The sequence below is a fragment of the Macrotis lagotis genome, chromosome 1 (assembly GCF_037893015.1).
Source record: "Macrotis lagotis isolate mMagLag1 chromosome 1, bilby.v1.9.chrom.fasta, whole genome shotgun sequence".
In the NCBI taxonomy this organism is placed as follows: Eukaryota; Metazoa; Chordata; class Mammalia; order Peramelemorphia; family Peramelidae; genus Macrotis; species Macrotis lagotis.
Window position 1 is genome coordinate 692,400,558 of NC_133658.1, and position 17,476 is coordinate 692,418,033.

Genomic DNA, 17,476 nt, shown 5'->3' on the forward strand with positions numbered 1-17,476 from the left:
ACATACTTGATTGTGTGTCCATAGGAAAGTCACTTCATTTCTCAGGTTTCTAGGCAATCCTTTGTCCAAAAGCTTCAGAAAAGGTATAATTTTGCACCAGTAGAAGAAAGTTCTCACTAATTGGTAGCTCTCTATACCTTTGAAATTACAGGTCTGGTTCAAAAATTAAAAAATCTGTTTGGCAATGGAAAATACGATAAATATGAAGTGATATTCTTGAATATCTGGTCTGATTGCATTGTATTATTGACATATATTGAATATATTATCCACGTTCATTTAGAAACAGACCTAGTCATCTGAATTCACCTTAGAAGCATTTTTTTTAGGTTTTTGCAAGGCAGTGGGGTTAAGTGGCTTGCCCAAGGCCACACAGCTAGGTAATTATTAAGTGTCTGAGACTGGATTTGAACTCAGGTACTCCTGACTCCAGGGCTGGTGCTCTATCCACTGTGCCACCTAGCCACCCCAGAAGCATTTCTTAAATCGTAACTTTCTATACCTAAGAATCTCCAGGAGAAAAATAAGGAAATTCATGTGATATAAAGATTTTGATAAAGGAATCTATCTAATTAAGCTATTTATTTCTGCAAGATCAGATGAACTTTTAAAGTTCATCTAGACAACTCCAGATTGTTTAGGATAAATGTCTTATGAATTGTAGAGCACTCCCACTCAGGTATCATCACCCATCAGGGTGTCCCTCTGCCTATCCTAGTATAAATCTAAATATACTTTAGATGATTAAAAATTATAGAAAGTATGTATATGCCCCTTTGAAAAATTAAAAATTATCACTATGGGTGACCACATCATCAACTGAACTTAAAGTGTATCTTGACACCTTTTGAAAGTTTTTCAATGCTTAATAGTGGAAATTCATATGACTACACATATCTGTAATAGGTTTTATTTTTTCTTACTTTCTCTTTGAGTGAGGGAGTAGTTAAAAAGAGAGAGAATTTGGAATTGGAAAAAAGGAATAGAATAGCTCAACTTAAAATAGATTTAAATTAAAATTTAAAAAGAAAATATTCATAATCAATCAATATGGAACAAAAAGTCAAATAAATACAAAACTCTGAGTGACCAAGAAGTCAAACTTCAATCATTTTGAAAAGGGGGTGGAAGATGGGGAAGGAGGGATGAACACATATAAATTAAACCCATCAATTTTGCCATTTGTTCTGTTTAACCTTTACTAGAGTTTCTTTCATAGGTAGTTGTGGTGGTCTGTACCTATAGAATATAATGCTGGGGAGAGGGAGATTGGTTTACCACTTGAATTCAGTTCTTAATTGTGGTGAGACTAAGCCCATGACCAGTAGAGTGAGCTCCAGATTGAGGAGAACCACTGGGCTACCCAAGGAATGAGCTAATTGACCTAGGTCAGAAAAACAAAACTAGTGAAATCTTTTGAGCTGATTATCAGTGAAGTTAGATTCAATACAGGCAGCTGTATACTTCCACCCTGGGCTAGAGATATCCAGTTTCACTCGTCCAAGAGAAGTATTTTTTTTTTTTAGTGAAGATAAGATGTAGTAAAAATGCTACTAAATAGTGAAATGGGCTAAAGCCAGGCAGCAGAAGAAAGAAGTTAAAGGAAAGCTAGAGTGCCAGAAGACACTGAAATGATGACCCAATGATGCTTCTGGAATGAGGAATAACTCAAGAGAAGGTACTGTGTTCAACTGAAGAACTAGGGCCTGAAAGAAGAGTATACTCTGCAACTTTTGAGTGCCTCAAGTAAACTGGAAATGTCAAAGAAGTCTGTAAGAAAGGCTGAATTGACCAAACTGTCTCACTTAATCAGAGGTGACAATTAGGAACTAAGTGCCATGGACCACCTTGGGCAACTCTCCAAATTCCCCTGGCACTTAGAATGTGGATATTTGGGGAACCCATATTAAACAAAGCCTCTTCTTTTTGACACACTAGTGAATTCAATTAACCAGTTAGTGCTAGGAAATTAATTTCAACTCACATGAATTTAAACTGAGTGAAATGGGCAGAAAGAGAACAATTTAAACAATAATACTTGACAGACTTAAAAACTGATGAATACAAAGACCAGAAAGCAAGCTGACTGATGAGGAAACATGCTATTCACCTCCTAATAAAGAAGACATGAACTTAAGATGTTGAATGATGCTTTTTGGATTTGACCAATGTAGGGACTTCTATAACTTGATTATTCATTTCCTTATGAGGGTTTTGTTTATATTTTTTTTTAATCTTTTTTGAATGAGGGAGAGAAAGTGGATTTTTGTTCATAAAAATCCATTTAAAAAAAAGAAATTTACTCTTTTGTTAGTGAGAGACTCACAAAGAATGTTCAGTTACCAGGTTTGGTCTCCAGATGTCTACCTAGCCAGTATGCATTTTGTTTCCCTTTGCTCTGGATGGAGACACATTTCTTCTCCATAAGCTCTGAGAGCTATAAAACCATTGACATTTGTTGTGAGCTCTCACAAAGAACTACAGTCAAGAGTCCAAAACCTCTAACTTCTGAAACTTTGAAATTTGAAATCATTCTCCCCTTTGCTTCTAGGAGACCTTTAGCTTGAAGGAATTTTTTTTTTGACTCAGACTTCATAGTTTTGTTTTGTTTTTTTGCAGAGATAATAAGGAGACTTGAAGAGTTTGATTTCACATATTGGGTAACAGAAAAAAAAATTATCAGGAGCCTGAGTCCTACCCAGTGACAGGAACAGGATGAAGAGGAGTTACTGAGTCAGAAATAGGTATGAAAACCTCAGAGAAAAGAGAAACAAATAAACAAAAAAAATCATTCTCTTATCTGTTTAATGGACTGAATAGCACCATGGCTGTTTGTTAACTGTTTGACAGAGATGGATTTAAGATGCAGAATGAGACATATATTTTTAGACCCATACAATGTGGGAAATTTGTTTGCTTGGATTTATGCATGTATGTAAATTGAAAAGGTTTAGTTTTTCCTTTTCCTTTATTCCCAATGGAGGATAAGTAGGAGAATGAGGGGAGATAGATTTAGAGTAAGAAAATAAAAAAGAAGTGAATAAAAGGAAAGGATAGAAAAGTTATTGAGATGTGTTTTTCTTTAAAGGAAAGAAAAGATTAGAAGAAAGACCAGACAAGTAGGCTACCTTTGAAAGCAGCAAGTGGATCATATTTTTTTTTTTTTAGGTTTTTGCAAGGCAAACGGGGTTAAGTGGCTTGCCCATGGCCACACAGCTAGGTAATTATTAAGTGTCTGAGACCGGATTTGACCCCAGGTACTCCTGACTTCAGGGTCTGTGCTTTATTCACTATGCCATCTAGCTGCCCCTTGGATCATATTCTTAAAAAGAAAAGCAAGTTGTACATAATAGAAACATGTGGTTTCAAGGGCTATCTTCTTCTTCCTTTCTACTATGTAAATGAAAGTGACCATTCTGGTTCAGTATATAAATACTTAATTTTTTTTAAATGGTGATGAGCTGTCACCAGAATCAGTTGATTTCCCCTAAGCAAGCTAGGAAAAAATTCATGCTAGCAGAACTCCAGGCAGAACCTCTAGGGGAATTTACTCACTCCCCATGATTCTAAAAATTAATGTCATTTCCACTTCTAGCATGTGGCTGGTTGCCCTCTGAGGTAGATTGGTCTTGCCAGTCTTTCTTTAGAGATATGTGTGCATGGGAGCATGGGAATGAGAGACTAAAGTGTGGAAGATAGAATTTTAATTTCCATGTATCTGCCTGCCTGGTACTCTACCTGTTCGAACTCCATACTTCAGAGTATCTCTGCAGTCCACAAGGATCTGCTCCAAGGACTCAGGGTGGTCAGATAGCTCCAGGTTGAAACCCTCCATTCCTTCCAGCAGCTGGTGTGGATGGTGGAAGTCCAGCACCTTGGTTGATCTGTCAAATGTCTTCCGAACATAGTTGAGGAGGATATCCACCACTTCCAAAAGGAATTGCACAGTTTGTTCTTCCCCATTCTTGGCTGGAAGCAGATCTGAGAGATTGAAGATAGCAGAGTCAACACCTAATATCTGGGTGCTTTATACCTGAGGACCAACAATATCTTTCCCATTCCTTTCTGTTTGTACCACCATCCTCAACTCTCAGACTCACTTTGGTCCTAGGATGCATACCATCAACCCTCAACTAGGTAGCACAGTGCATAGAGTACTAGACAGAGTTAAGAAGAACTGAGTTAAAATCCTGCCTCATATATTTATTAACTATGTTTTACTGGGTAAGTCACTGAGCCTTCTTGTGTCTCAGTCTCATGGTAAAATAATGACTCTGGGGGCAACTAGGTGGTGCAGTGGATAGAACACCAGCCCTGGAGTCAGGAGGACCTGAGTTCAAGTTCAGCTTCAGACACTTAATTATTAGCTAGCTGTGTGACCTTGCGCAAGTCACTTAACCCCATTGCCTTGCAAAAAATAATGACTCTGGACCTAATGATTTTCAAGGTTCTGACAACCTCTAAATTTATGATCTTATTTCCCTCTTCACACCCACACCTACAACCTCCCCACCCCCAAGCCCCCACAAACCCTAAATATCTGGAAATGTTCACCCTGGATAAGAGATGGATGGGGGCAGTACATATGTTAGTTATCTTTAAAACCATTGAAAGACTGAAATATAGAAGAATTTCTGTATATATATATATATATATATATATGTATATATATAGAAGTATTTCTGTGAACAACTAGGTAGTGGGGTAGATACAGCACTGGGTTTGGAGTCAGAAAGACTCATCTTTGCCAATTCAATCAGACATCAGGCAAGTTACTTAATCCTGTTTGCCTTAGTTTCCTCCTCTATAAAATGAACTGAAGGAAATGACAAACCATTTTAGTATCTTTGCCAAGAAAATCCCAACTGGGTCACAAAAAGATGCAATTAATCCCCTAAACAGAAACACTTTACAGAAGGCAGAGTTAGGATGAAAGAGTAGAAGTTATAGAGAATCTCAGCTCAATTTATGTATGGTGATAGAGATGTCACAGCCCCCAAATCCATTCAGACTGCCAAAGAAGTGCCACATGAAATATGTGAACATTTGAGACCATGACCCCACTTGTCTACAAGAGTAAAAGCTAAGGAGACTTAGGAACTTTGATCAACACAATAATCAACAATGATTCCAGAGGACTCAGATAAAATACATCCTGATCCAGAAGGGATGAACTCAGTGCAGTCTGAGATATACTTTTTGTGTTTGGGAATAGTGTTTGAGGGACATGACCAATGTAGGAATTTGTTTTGCTTGATTATTTATGTTTATTATAGGGACTCATTTTTTTTTCTTCAGGGGAAGGAAAAGAAGGAGGAAGTGAAAAGGAAGTGGGAGGGAGAGAAGTAAGATTTTTGTTGATTAAAAAATGTTTTTTTATAAGAGCAAAGCTAAGGGAAGAAAGTAAAGTCTTAGATTTGAGAGTTATAAGGAATCTTCCAAGCTTCCTGGTCTACCCCTTAAAAAGATGAAAGGCAAGTGACTTGTACAAGATCACACAGATAGTAAGCATCAGAGGCAGGGTTTATTTTAGTTTGTCTTTAATTTATTTCTTATTAATAAAAATAAATTTTCTTTCCTTACCTCTCTATCCTCAACTTAAAGAAAAGATAAAAATTAAAAAGTCAAGCAAAACAAATTCCTGAATAGGTTATATCCAAAATATTTGTATGGAATTCATCACATCTCTGTCAAGAGGTGGTTGTCATGATTCTCTATCAGGCCTCTATCATTTGAACTGGGTTCTCTGCCTCCCATCACTGAACTCCAAGCTCCTGGCTCACATTCCTGCTTTTGTCTGTTAGCCCAAACCACCCAGGTCTTTGTTCTTTATATTATGACCTCACAAGATTTCCACTTCCTTATATTAGGAAGAATTTCCCAACAATTATTAGTGTTTAAAAAGGGAATGGACTGCCTCCATTTGAGGTATTTGAGCAGAGACTCTTGGCAAGTCTGCTATAAAATGTGTCCCTCAATTGATTAAGAGACTGGATTAAATGAAGTTCTTTCAGTTTTGAGATTCTGACTTTAATAGGTGGAAGATGAGGTTTCTATAACAAATTGGGGGTGGAGTCAATATTCTCAATCAGCTTCCCAAAAGTTAAATTTTGGGGAGTTGGATAGGGAAGAGTGTTCCATTGACCCTGACATATAAGAAAAACAGCTTTAATGAATGAAGGCTTGGGGAAATGAGTTAAATGTCCTGGAGTGTCATTCTGCCCACCCAACTACCAGTATTATTAAATCCACAAAACAAGCAAAAAGTCCTCTTTAGAAGGAAAGGAAGATGAAGAATTAAGTGTATTACCTCTGGCAAACAGGTTGGAGAAGTCAGTCTCGGTTCGTCGGAACCGTGCCTCCCGATCACTGTTCTCACATGATATCAGATTCTTTGAGGACTGCCTCTCTTTGAAGGCACTCACAATCCGACTCTTCTCCTCCAGGCTATTGGTTCTTTGCAAGAAGCCTATGTTAATATAAGAAAAAATGGTCAAGGACTCCCCATCAGGCTTATAATCAAAATCAGCTGCAGGGTCCAAACCCAAGTTGTCCAAATAGATTTGTCTTTCTCTTATAGTCAGTTTAGTTGAGTCTCTGCACACACACACACACACACACACACACACACACACACACACACACATACACACATACACAGGACTTCTCTGCCTCTGGCAGGGAAGAAACAGCATAAAGCAACATTGATGGCACAGGTCCAGTCATGCTCAGAGAGAAGGAAAAACCCCCCCAACAATATGTAAAGCCTATTCCCATTTCTGAATGTGACAGTAAGCTCTGAATTAAGTCAATTGGACATATTCCACTCCAGTAACCAGCTCTAGGAATAAGGTTTTAGGGAATGGATGGATTCATTGTCACTGCAAGCAGTCAAGGGGGTTTATTGTACTGTGGTAGGCAAAGGGAGGCAGGGGGTCAGGATGGGCAATGAAGAAAATACTGGGTGCTGCTCTCCCCCTCTCCCCACCCCTGAAGTCTACTGATAGGTGATCTGATCAAAATCTTTCTGACTCAGACCTGAAATGTTCTTCCTATGCCTGTCTCCTCTCTCTCCTTGACTCACACCACTGGGGAGGAGGAGATTCTAGAAATGGAGCTGGATGAAATCTGAAATAACTAAGGAAAAAGGTCCAAACTTTTGAGTATATCAATTTATTGAGCAATGCATGCCAATTGCATTAAAAATTAGAACCAGGATTGTCATTGAACTCCAAAGACCTGGAGAGACTGATTTTTGTACAATAAAAGAAAACAATTAACAGGATGCAAACCAGGATACAAGATTGGGTAATCTGATTTCTAAGTAGAAAAAGATTAGAGGTTTCCAAGTTGGGAAGGAAAGAGAAAAATAGGCAAAATCCCCTGTATTCAGTCTGAGGAACAAGGAGATAATAATTGACCAGAAAAAGTCACTTTTGTCTTGACAAATGCATTAGTTGAGAGGTATAATTCTGAGGAAACTTGCATCAATCTTCAATCTAGGCCCTTAACTCAAGGGTCTCTAAGCAATAGGTAAAGGTGGTCTAGTTTCTCAGCATGCAGGGATAGGTTCAAACAATTAAAAAAAAGTCTCACAAATACTGTAACAGAATAAAGTTTGCTCACAAAACAAGAAATTTAACTAGACCTCATAATTGCATAGAAAGGGAACTGAGTTAGATCCTGAACTGAGTCACAAGATGGAATCAATGTGATTTACTCAATTCCCACAATTACCTCAGAGGTCCCTGGGTCCTGATTAATGTTCCCCAAATGAAAATGTACATCTCCTGCAGCTTGGGTTGATAATGCTCAGAGGGAATAACATTGCCACTTTTCATTTTACCTCTCTGGGCCTCAGCATTTTTCATATGTAAAATGGAAGGGGAAAAGAATTGGGTACCTGATTTCATTAGGGAGGGAATTAGTAAATCAGTACCTTCTCTTCAACTTAGAGTTTTAACACGTTCCCTAGAGTGCTGAGGGTTTATATGATTTCCCAAAGATTACAGTTGGGTTATAAATTCAGGTGTTTCTTGTTGATTCTCTACCCAATACACTATGCTGTCTTTCTGCTATTAAGTTTCTACTATTTGTCTTGTAAAATTGTTTCAAGAACTAAATAAGGAAATGTATGTAAAGTAGATAGGAACTAAGGTGTACTGGAACTATAAAGTCCTAAATCAGTGTAAGTTATTCTTATTTTTTTTAGGTTTTTTTTGCAAGGCAAATGGGGTTAAGTGGCTTGCCCAAGGCCACACAGCTAGGTAATTATTAAGTGTCTGAGACATAATTTGAACCCAGGTACTCCTGACTCCAAGGCTGGTGCTTTATCCACTAACGCCACCTAGCCGACCCTAAGTTAGTCTTCTTATCAACATTTTGGGTTCCTCTGAGAAACAAAATTGTCACCAGAGTTACTTAAAAGGTTTCTGGAGGAATAAATCCATCTGTGGATTCAAGTTTTACTCTTTCAGGACTCAATTGTATTTGTAACAAGGACAGAAAGAGAATCGGAGACTGGATAGGCATCCCGATTAGAGTGCCTCACATACATATTTTTAAGATCCCTCTTGTCCTGCATCCATTGAACTGAAATTTGTCTCCCCATGTCTTCGATCCATTAGACCTACCTCTGCACTCTGGAACTACACAAAATAAATCTTTTGAAGATTCCATATAGAAGGTTTGATAGGTTGGGCATAGTAGTGTTTGAATCTTCTTTGGTTCATTCATGTACATGTATTAAATTTCCCCCATTCTACTCCTCTGTCCTCTGACTGATTCATTTATCCTGGAAACCTGAGGCAGTTGAATGAATTCAGTTTTACCAACATCTGAAAGAACCAGCCATTTTCCCCAGAGGTGAAGTTATAGTAGATAGGTCATGGAATAGCCTAGATAGGTCATGGTGATCTCTCTTTGAGAAGCTGAGAGGTGAAGGTTAAGGTTCTGAACCATAGTTAACCCCTCTCCCCACTGGGGACAAAAGTGAAGTTCACTTTGGCTTTTATTAGTTGTGCTATTTCTCTTTACTGCCCCTACCAACCACTGTAATTCAAAGATCTTAATCACTATATTTGGATTTTAGAAATATCCCTGTTACTAGCCTGAACCCATAGTTTTGCTGTCAGGGTTCCAGAGGCTTGGGGGGAGAACTATAAATTTCATTCCCTTGTAGGAATATGGTACCAAGTCTACTTTTTCATAGTTCAAGGCATCCTTATATAAAAGAATAAATGTAAAATAAAAAGAATAAATGTCTGGTTTTTTTCCTATTTGTATGCCATAACTGCTTCTATCAAGGTATTTAGTCATTTTAAGTCATAGATTTACAATTAGAATGGACTTTTAAAGATAGTATGCACCTCATTTTGCATATGAGGAAAATGAAACCCTGAAAGTTTAAATGACTTTCCATATTATGGAAGGATGATTCCAACCCAATCTCTTGACTCAGTCCATTGCTCTTTCCATTGTACTATATTATTGGGTGCACATTTTCAGTGTATACAGTTTGGCACACACACACACACACACACACACACACACACAAACACACACACATAATACGGTGGGCTCCTTTTTTGCATTTTTATCTCTACCTGAAGGTTTGCTGTCCGAGTGGATTGTATATTAATCTCCCTAGAACCAAACCCATAATTGATGGGTCTGGCAGCAGAACCCTAGAGATGAGTTGCCTGGAAATTTTGAGGGAATTTAGGGGAGTAAGGAAGAGGAGTTTGGGGCCAGGTTAAGACACCTCTTCTTAAGAGTAGAGTTAATAGAAAATGTGAAAGCCAATCACCCAATTCTTCTACTCGAAGCCTATTTCTAGTGCTCCATAGGAATAATCTCCTAAATTCAGGCCTATATCCAGCTTGAATTGGGACAGCTGGAAGCCCACAAGTTGGTTCTGGGGGGTGGGGGGAAGCTAGAGGTGGAATCCTGACCATAGTGACCTGAGAAGAAAAGATAGCCTCTTAAATTAGGAAAAGAGAGACTGGAATGAGGGAGGGGGTTGGGCCAGTAAATAGTTTCTAATCTATCCTCAGCTTCGAAGAAGTGAGAGAAAATGTGATGCTTGAGAGAGCATTTGGGGATAGACGGGTGAACTGAAGCAATCTTGAAGACAGACACTAGAAAGACAGTTGTTCCATGGAATCCAGAGAATCTGGGTTTAAATCTGAATCCTGCTACTTACTACCTTTGTGAACCTGGACAAGTCACATAAACTCCCAGGGCCTCAGTTTCTTCATTGTAAAGTAAGGAGTTTGGATCAGCGCTAAATCTATGATTCTGTGAAAGAAGAGGGCAGATGTAAGCAAACATTCACAAATGTTTGTCAAATGAATGAGTGAATGTTGGAAACACCTGTTCCCTCCCTGGATTTAAATGGTCGAATAACTGCGGATCTGAAATTTCAACAGCACAGACGAATTGTGAGTAAACCCTCCCTTACTAATGCAGATGGAAAATCCTTCTAATTTGCCTAGTTACTAGGTAAGTCCTCAGGAGTTACCCGAGGTTCTTAGAGAGTAACTTGCGTCCCATTACTATTAAACTATCTGGTGTGGGATTTTGACTCCGATCTTCTCGCCTCCTAAACCAAGGCTAATGCTGGGAACTCCATATCGTTCCCAAAATAAAGGGAAGAGTTCGAATCTCCCCGCCTTCCTCGTCCCCAATTTGAAAAACGAAATGCAAAATCTTAAAATTATTTAAACCTATTTGAACCTTACCCACGACTAGTTTAATTTCATTGATCTCTCTTCTTCCCCCTTTTCCTTTTCCAAGCAACGAGCTTAAATATAATAGCTATTTTCAAAAGGTAATTTTCCTTCCGCTGTCTGCTCCCCCTCCCATACTCGAGGCACACGCTTACACAAGGGCAAGCGCACACTCATTCGGACACACATAGACATTCACAAACACACAAATACAGTGACAACTGCTCGGGTTCCTTTGTGACTCCTCTCTGCTTTTTGTGCGATCTCTACATTATAGAGATTTATTTAGAAGGGGCCAGTGCTTCTGAAAAGGGAGGTAAGGGCAATCCAATGAATCCCTAGGACAAGGATCTCTAAGTCGCACGCTTCTCTCCTTCTCGTCACCTCCAGACCTTGACCGCCTGCAGAGAAGGGAGGGCGGACTTAATTGCCATAATGGGTTCCTGTGTTCTCCTTGTCCAGCTGCCTAGAGCACTCCCCCACCTCCACCCCAGCGTTTCTCTTAGACACTTTATCTAAGCAGGCTCAGCCCTCCTCGGGTTTCTATACCTAAAGAGCATTCTATATCCAGGGTTGATTGTTTTGTTTTGTTTTTCTTTGGAAGAAGTTGCTTTAAGCTATCTCCCTTCCCACCTTGCTTTTCTGGCTTTGGAAATCTCTCTGGAGGGTCACAAGCGCGTGAAAGCGGGGCAGAAAAGTCTGTGACCCGACTAAAGGGGATGGGGCGGAGACTAATTCAATTTGCTTTCCTCCTCCTCTCCCCAGGCAATAAAGCGACTCTAACTCTCCCTGGAAGGAAAAATAAAGCCTTTGGGCATTGATTTGATTTGATAGATAATTCACACGTTTTTGGAGCTTTGAGGCTCACAAAGCGCTTTGCTAGGGAAAGTGGGCTTTTTCTCCCCGACCCCTCTGGCTATTCGCCCACCCCCCATTTCCCTTCCTGCGCGGGCGGGGACCGGCGAGCTGGGCTGGCGGGCAGCGGTGCGTTACTCCATCAGTTCTGCTTGCCGGGCTGCATTAAAATGACGGCAGAGAAGCCGAGCTCTCCAGTAGCCGAAGGGACCCTCGGCGTAACGGCCCATTAAACCCAGATTGGGGGGAGGGGGCTATTTATAGAACAAAGCAACTAGCTATTTGAGTTTCCTCTCCTCCAAGCTCTGCCACCTCTCCCTCTTCCCCTCCTCCAATACCCAGAGTGGGTCGGAATGGGGCGCGGGGGGGGGGGTGTCTTTAAGATGAAGATGTGAATTAAAAATTGTAGGTTCTCTGCTCACCTCCCCTCTAATCTTGAATTTTCACGAATCTGGGCAGAAGGGAACAGAGGGGGCGGAAGTGGGGCAGGGAAGAGACTCAACCCAAGGCTGCTGCTATTCTTAAACACCGCCAGTGGATTGGGATTTAAAATTGATTTGATGTCTGTGTTTGTGTGTGTGTGTGTGTGTGTGTGTGTGTGTTCTTACCTAGCCCCTTCCCAAGAATCTGCTTCTTCATATCAATAACCTTCACCCAAGGGGGAAGGAGGACCTTTTACCTCTTTGCCCCTCTAAGATATGGGGGGAAAAGGGGGCTCCGAAGATTATCCGGAAGCCTGGCAACCCACTACTCTGTACTTTAGCCTTCGGAGGAATGGGTAACGTTTGGAATTATAGAATGTAGATTTGAATGTTCCAGGTGGCTTTCACTGGATGGGTTCTAAACATTGAAGGGCTTTACAACGGAAAAAGAAAGGCCAAGGCAGCTTGTTATCTCAAATGGATCTCTCGTTGTTACGTGGCCATCTGACTGTCTGGGTATTTGTTTCCGAGCTGTCCGTGTCATGCGTGCTGGAGAAGCGGACAGGCAAGGCCGCTATCTCACCCACCCAGCCCTCTGACGAATTGCTCTTTAATAAGCCTCTCCTTCATCTTTTTCCTTCCCTTTGCCCTGGGGAGATCCGTATTTTCTGGTCAGATAAGGTTTGGGAATTTTAGACGGTGAAACGTAGCAGAGAGAAAACTATCACTGTTCTCGCTCCTCGGCTGGAGCTGCTATAATCGACTTCCCTTCGAACAAAATCTTATTGTTCTTTTAGATTCCAAGGGGTCACCACCAGTCTTCAGATTGCCTCTCCGTCCCTGTTCACCTCTACCAGTCCCCTCACCTCTCGAAAGCTTTCCATTGCTCATCCTCTCCTCTGTTTATGAATTCCACAGCCTTTCCATCTCAGAAAGAACGAAACTGGCTCTGTCTGCCACCCCCCCCCCCCAACAAAGCTTTACAAATAGACTTTGCACCATGCATCTTCCCAAGCTATCTTCGCAGCCTCGACCCTCCCCACTCTCCCAACAGAGATTATCCCGGTCCCGCCCTTTCTCTCTCCCCCCCCCCCTCACCTTCCCCTTTCACAGATAGCTCCTCCCTCCGGTCACGGAGGAGTGAAAACCCACCTATTCCTCGATAGAAGCCACAGTCAAAGGGACGAAGAAGGGCAGAACATGAAATCTTAGGCAAAAGGACTCACGCTGAACGTTTTGTTTGGCCTTAAAAACTACAATCTGCTCATTGCCAACCTAGTCAAACCTTGCTCAGGGGCAATAGCTCTCAGTCAGCCGTTTGCCCCCAGAAACTAGAGCCTCGGGAGCGATCATTGGCCGGGAGCACGTAGGCTAAACTGGTAGCCTTAGAGCGGGTTGGGCAGGTGGAGCGATGGCGCTATACAGGCAGAATGGGAGCAAAGCCCCCGGGTGCGACCTTGATGTACTGGCGCCCCTGGGCCAGCAGAAGGCGCAGAGGGCTCACCAAAAACCGCCGCCTTGGAGAATCCCAGTCCTAAAAACCTAAAGTCAGGTGTTAGCTGATGTAGCTGGTGGTTGGGGGTCTTCCAAAGACAGAAAAGAAGACCCCCCAAAAGCCGAGTTCCCTTTACCTAGCTAAAGCCCTATTAAAAATAATTCGATATCCACAGAATAAAGTTGAAGACCATGGTTTATAGTTTTCTTTCCCTGATGACATCCCATCTCTTGCTCCAGTGTTTTTTTCTCTTACCGCATATCTTGAGTCCCAGTTTTCTGGTACATCCATGGGCCACCCCGCACCAGGTGTCATAAGCTAAAAAGAATAAGACAAAAATAATTCAAGGTATGGAAACTATTTTAGGAGGCAGTTCTGGTGGGGTGGGATGGCTGGAGAAGACAGAAGTTTTTTCTTTGGATTTTGGAAGGAAATATAATATTAAAAACATTCTTTCATTCCTTGTTCTCCTTCCCAGAGGTATTATAGAAGGAAGAAAAAACCTCGTAGATAGCATTCAAACCTGTCCCCAAACCCTTCTTCTAGTCAAACCTGCACTTCCTTCATCATCTCCATGTAATATCTCATAGAACTAAAATGAAGGTCAAAAAAAAAAACCCCAACTCAGAAAGGAATCTACATTCCAAATTAACTGTAGATTGCTGGTCCTGGGGTAGAAATAATGGTGCTTGGAACAAGTAGGGAAAAACAGAGAAGTCTAGAAGCCCTTTGTTTCTGTCCAGCAGATGTGAAAAGGCCCTCACATCAGTCCAGTAAAGGAACAAAAAGGCATCTGGGACCTAAACGTCTCATAATTTCCTGGCAGGTCTCCAGCAGAGTGGCAGCTTAAAATAAACTGGCATGAAATGGGGTCGCAGAAGAGTTCAGGAATTAATTGGGTGAAAAATAGTATTTGACTAGATGATAGGGCTTGCATGACTGCCCTTCAGCTGGACTGAGGAGTCAGAAAGACATTAAATGTGCCTCAGATCCCTTCTCCATTTCCCCCCTTTCCAGTCTCCTCAATAACCGATTTGCCTCCAATCCTCATCCCCATTTTCTTGGACCAGGTTTCATTTTGGGCTTGCTCCAGAATATAGTTGATGTAAAACCAAGGAGAACGAGGGTAGTATGGTGAAGAAAAGGCATTCCAGGTGGAATGTCCAGGATTGGGACACTTTAATCTCTCTCATGTCAGCAGGTTGTGGAATGTTTTAGGTTTCCCTTACTTTGACCTGTGTCTGCCTCAACTCAGTACCTTGCTTTTAAGTAGAAGGGGATTTAGGAGAATCAGATCTTGCAGACGTTTTGTTTAATACCTTAAGGAACTCCAGTTTGTGTTCTTCCAATGTCTCCAGATTTCTTTGATTTTCATGTATCCCTAGTTCCCTAACCATTATAAATATATGTTGATGGAGATAATGGGGACTGTAATGATTGACAGATGCCCCAAAAGGACAAAGGAGATAATAGGGACTGTAATAATTGACAGATGCCCCAAAAGGACAAGAAGGAAACAGGGTATTCACTATTGATATACACTCAGAGAGACTATATTAGAGTGAAAGCAAGCAGAAGTGAGAGGAATGGTCTAAATATTTCAATTTGGCAAGTCCCTTTGTCTTGTGGTCAAATGGAGTAAGATACTAAGGGAAGGAGGACAAGAATGAAAGGAGATGGAAGAACTTCTTTTGGAGACCAAAAAGCCCCGAACTGATGAATCAAGGGATAATTGTGGTCAATGTAGGCTTTGGGTAGTAGTGGAGAAAGGGATTGAGTGGGGATGGGCTGAGGGACAGAAGAATACATTTTTTTTCCCACTGTCTCTCTCAGAGACAACAAACAAAAGGTGCTTGCTGTGACTAGATAAAGAGGGAGAGGGCAATCTGTAAAAGTGGAATACTGTCTCAGGTTTGTGGAAATGACAAGTTATGCTCCTATTATCACTTTGTGTGTCCCCTGGAAGAGGGAATTGAAGTCTGGGTCTGCCAGGATCTAGTGTGCAAGTATGGGCTGGACTGGGGAGCAGCCTCAGTTTCTAAGTAAAATCATTAAGAACAATAAAATCAAACACCTTTGCCTGTTTCTGCCAATTCACTGGGGATCGTTAGGGACTCGTTAGGGACCTTTAATTTCTTTTTGCCTTGGCTTTGAATGCTCAGAAAAATCTCTTTATGGAAATATGGGCAAGTACGACTGAACAACAATTACAAAAATCACAAGGGCTTAAGCCCAAACTCAACAAGCACCAAAAAAATGAGGGAGAAGACCAGAGCAGGTATGTAATGAGGAGGAAAGAAACTGTTCGAGAAAATAAAGGATCATGGAAGGAGGAAGGGGGGGGGGGCATGAACTAGGAGAGGTGGAGATTGTCGTAAATAAGTAAACTCTAAGTGGGAAAACTGGGCGTAACAGCTAAGAAGATAGTAATGATAAGTGAAAATAAATAAATCTGGAAGCAGAGAGACAAAAGGCAGCTCCCTGCATTCCTCTTGTTTCCCCCTCTCTCCTCCCCTCCCCCGATTCATCGGTCCAGAACCTTGGCACTGGAGCGCAAAGATGAGACTGCCCGCCCAGTCACAGCCAGGCTGGGCTCGACTCCTTTCCTGATACAGCCTCTTTGTTATGGGGGAGGCGAGTAGGATGGAAAGGGGCAACTGGGTTGAAGCGTTTAAGTAACTACCCTTGTTCTCCAGACTCCTGGAAAGATTGATTCTATTTTAACCCATAGTGGGGTTGAAGGGGGGGGGGGGTAGGGCGGGGCAAAGGTGCTAAGGTGAACCTTGAACAGGGTTAGGGGCGGAGTGTGTTTGGAAACAATCTGTTTTTGGATGGATAGCTGCTTTTTAAAAATGGGGGTTTTTGTTTTTCATCTTCCTCCTTTTTTACAGAAGAGTCACCCTCCAGATATGTTTCTACCAATCTCAAGGAGAAGTGCAGGGCAGGGTTCTCTTGGATCTGCCCCAGAAAGACCATTCTCTACCTTCCTCCGCCCCTACAGGCTCCTCATTTAATTCGTTCATAATGATTACACCCTGGGTTCCTATTGAAAAAAAAAACCCACAACAACTAATTGATTGTCTGAATAGTCAAGGCAGAACCACAACTGATTTTTTTCACCTTCTCCATCCCTTGCTTTCCCCTCACACTTCAATAGCTCGACGCAAATTCGGAACAATTAGGGACACGGGGTTTTCGAAAAGCTGCAATTAAAGCCCAAATTTCCGCTGATTACAGACTTCCTAGCGAAGAGCTGGAGGGATGGGGAGGACGGCTGGGGGAAGGGGAGTGAGGCCAGCTCTGGGCTCAACGAATTCTAGAGAAGAAAATGTTTTTGGTTTCCCTTAGGGACTTCCAGGTCTTCTCACCTTTTGTTCTAAACCCGGACACGATCTCCTTCAAAATAAACCACACAATAAGACAAACCACTTGCTCTGATCTTTTAGACTCCAGAACCCCAAATTTAGACGGATCTCCACACAGCTCTTTCTGGGACCTCAGGTTACTGGGTTAACAGTTTGATTTTTGCCTAACCTTCAGGGCCCTCATCTCCATCCCCTGTCGAGAATTTCCAGAAGCTCTGACAGGACTTACTTGTAGGGCGCAGGTTGGTGGGATTAGAGTCCGGCCCTGGGTTGGAAGAGGAGGAGGAAGAGGAAGGCGCCGAAGATGCCATTTGCTCTACTGTCAGAGTCCCAGGTCTGTTTGTTTTCCCGGGTCTTTCACGTGGGAGGCCGAGGGGCAGTTAAGGAGCCCACTGCAAGAAGAGAGGAGCTGTTACTCATTTGGGATCTCCAGGTAAGTAGGAAGCGAAAAAGGGGTTGGAGACAGGCAGCAGGCAGTGGGAAGTCAGGAGGCTCCCCCTTGCGCCGGGGCAGAGGAGACGGGGAAATCAAAGAAAGGGACCCTGGTGATATACATGAAGTGATCGAGTCGGGTGCTCTAGAGCTGCTGCCAATTCAGCGTGCCGGGGA

At 41.8% G+C, this 17,476-nt stretch overlaps 1 protein-coding gene across 1 annotated transcript in view; it reads right to left on the minus strand.

Moving 5' to 3' along the window:
* The window catches only part of GAD1 (glutamate decarboxylase 1), a 52,585-nt gene extending 35,352 nt beyond the window's left edge, over positions 1-17,233 (minus strand). Inside the window, exons 1-4 of the mRNA XM_074236473.1 lie at positions 17,097-17,233; positions 13,758-13,820; positions 6,311-6,469; positions 3,739-3,981 (exon numbers count right to left, since the gene is read on the minus strand). Coding sequence (XP_074092574.1) covers positions 3,739-3,981; positions 6,311-6,469; positions 13,758-13,820; positions 17,097-17,178 — 547 coding nt within the window. The 5' untranslated portion in view covers positions 17,179-17,233. The remainder of the gene's footprint in view (positions 1-3,738; positions 3,982-6,310; positions 6,470-13,757; positions 13,821-17,096) is intronic.
* Between the last annotated feature and the right edge of the window lie 243 nt (positions 17,234-17,476).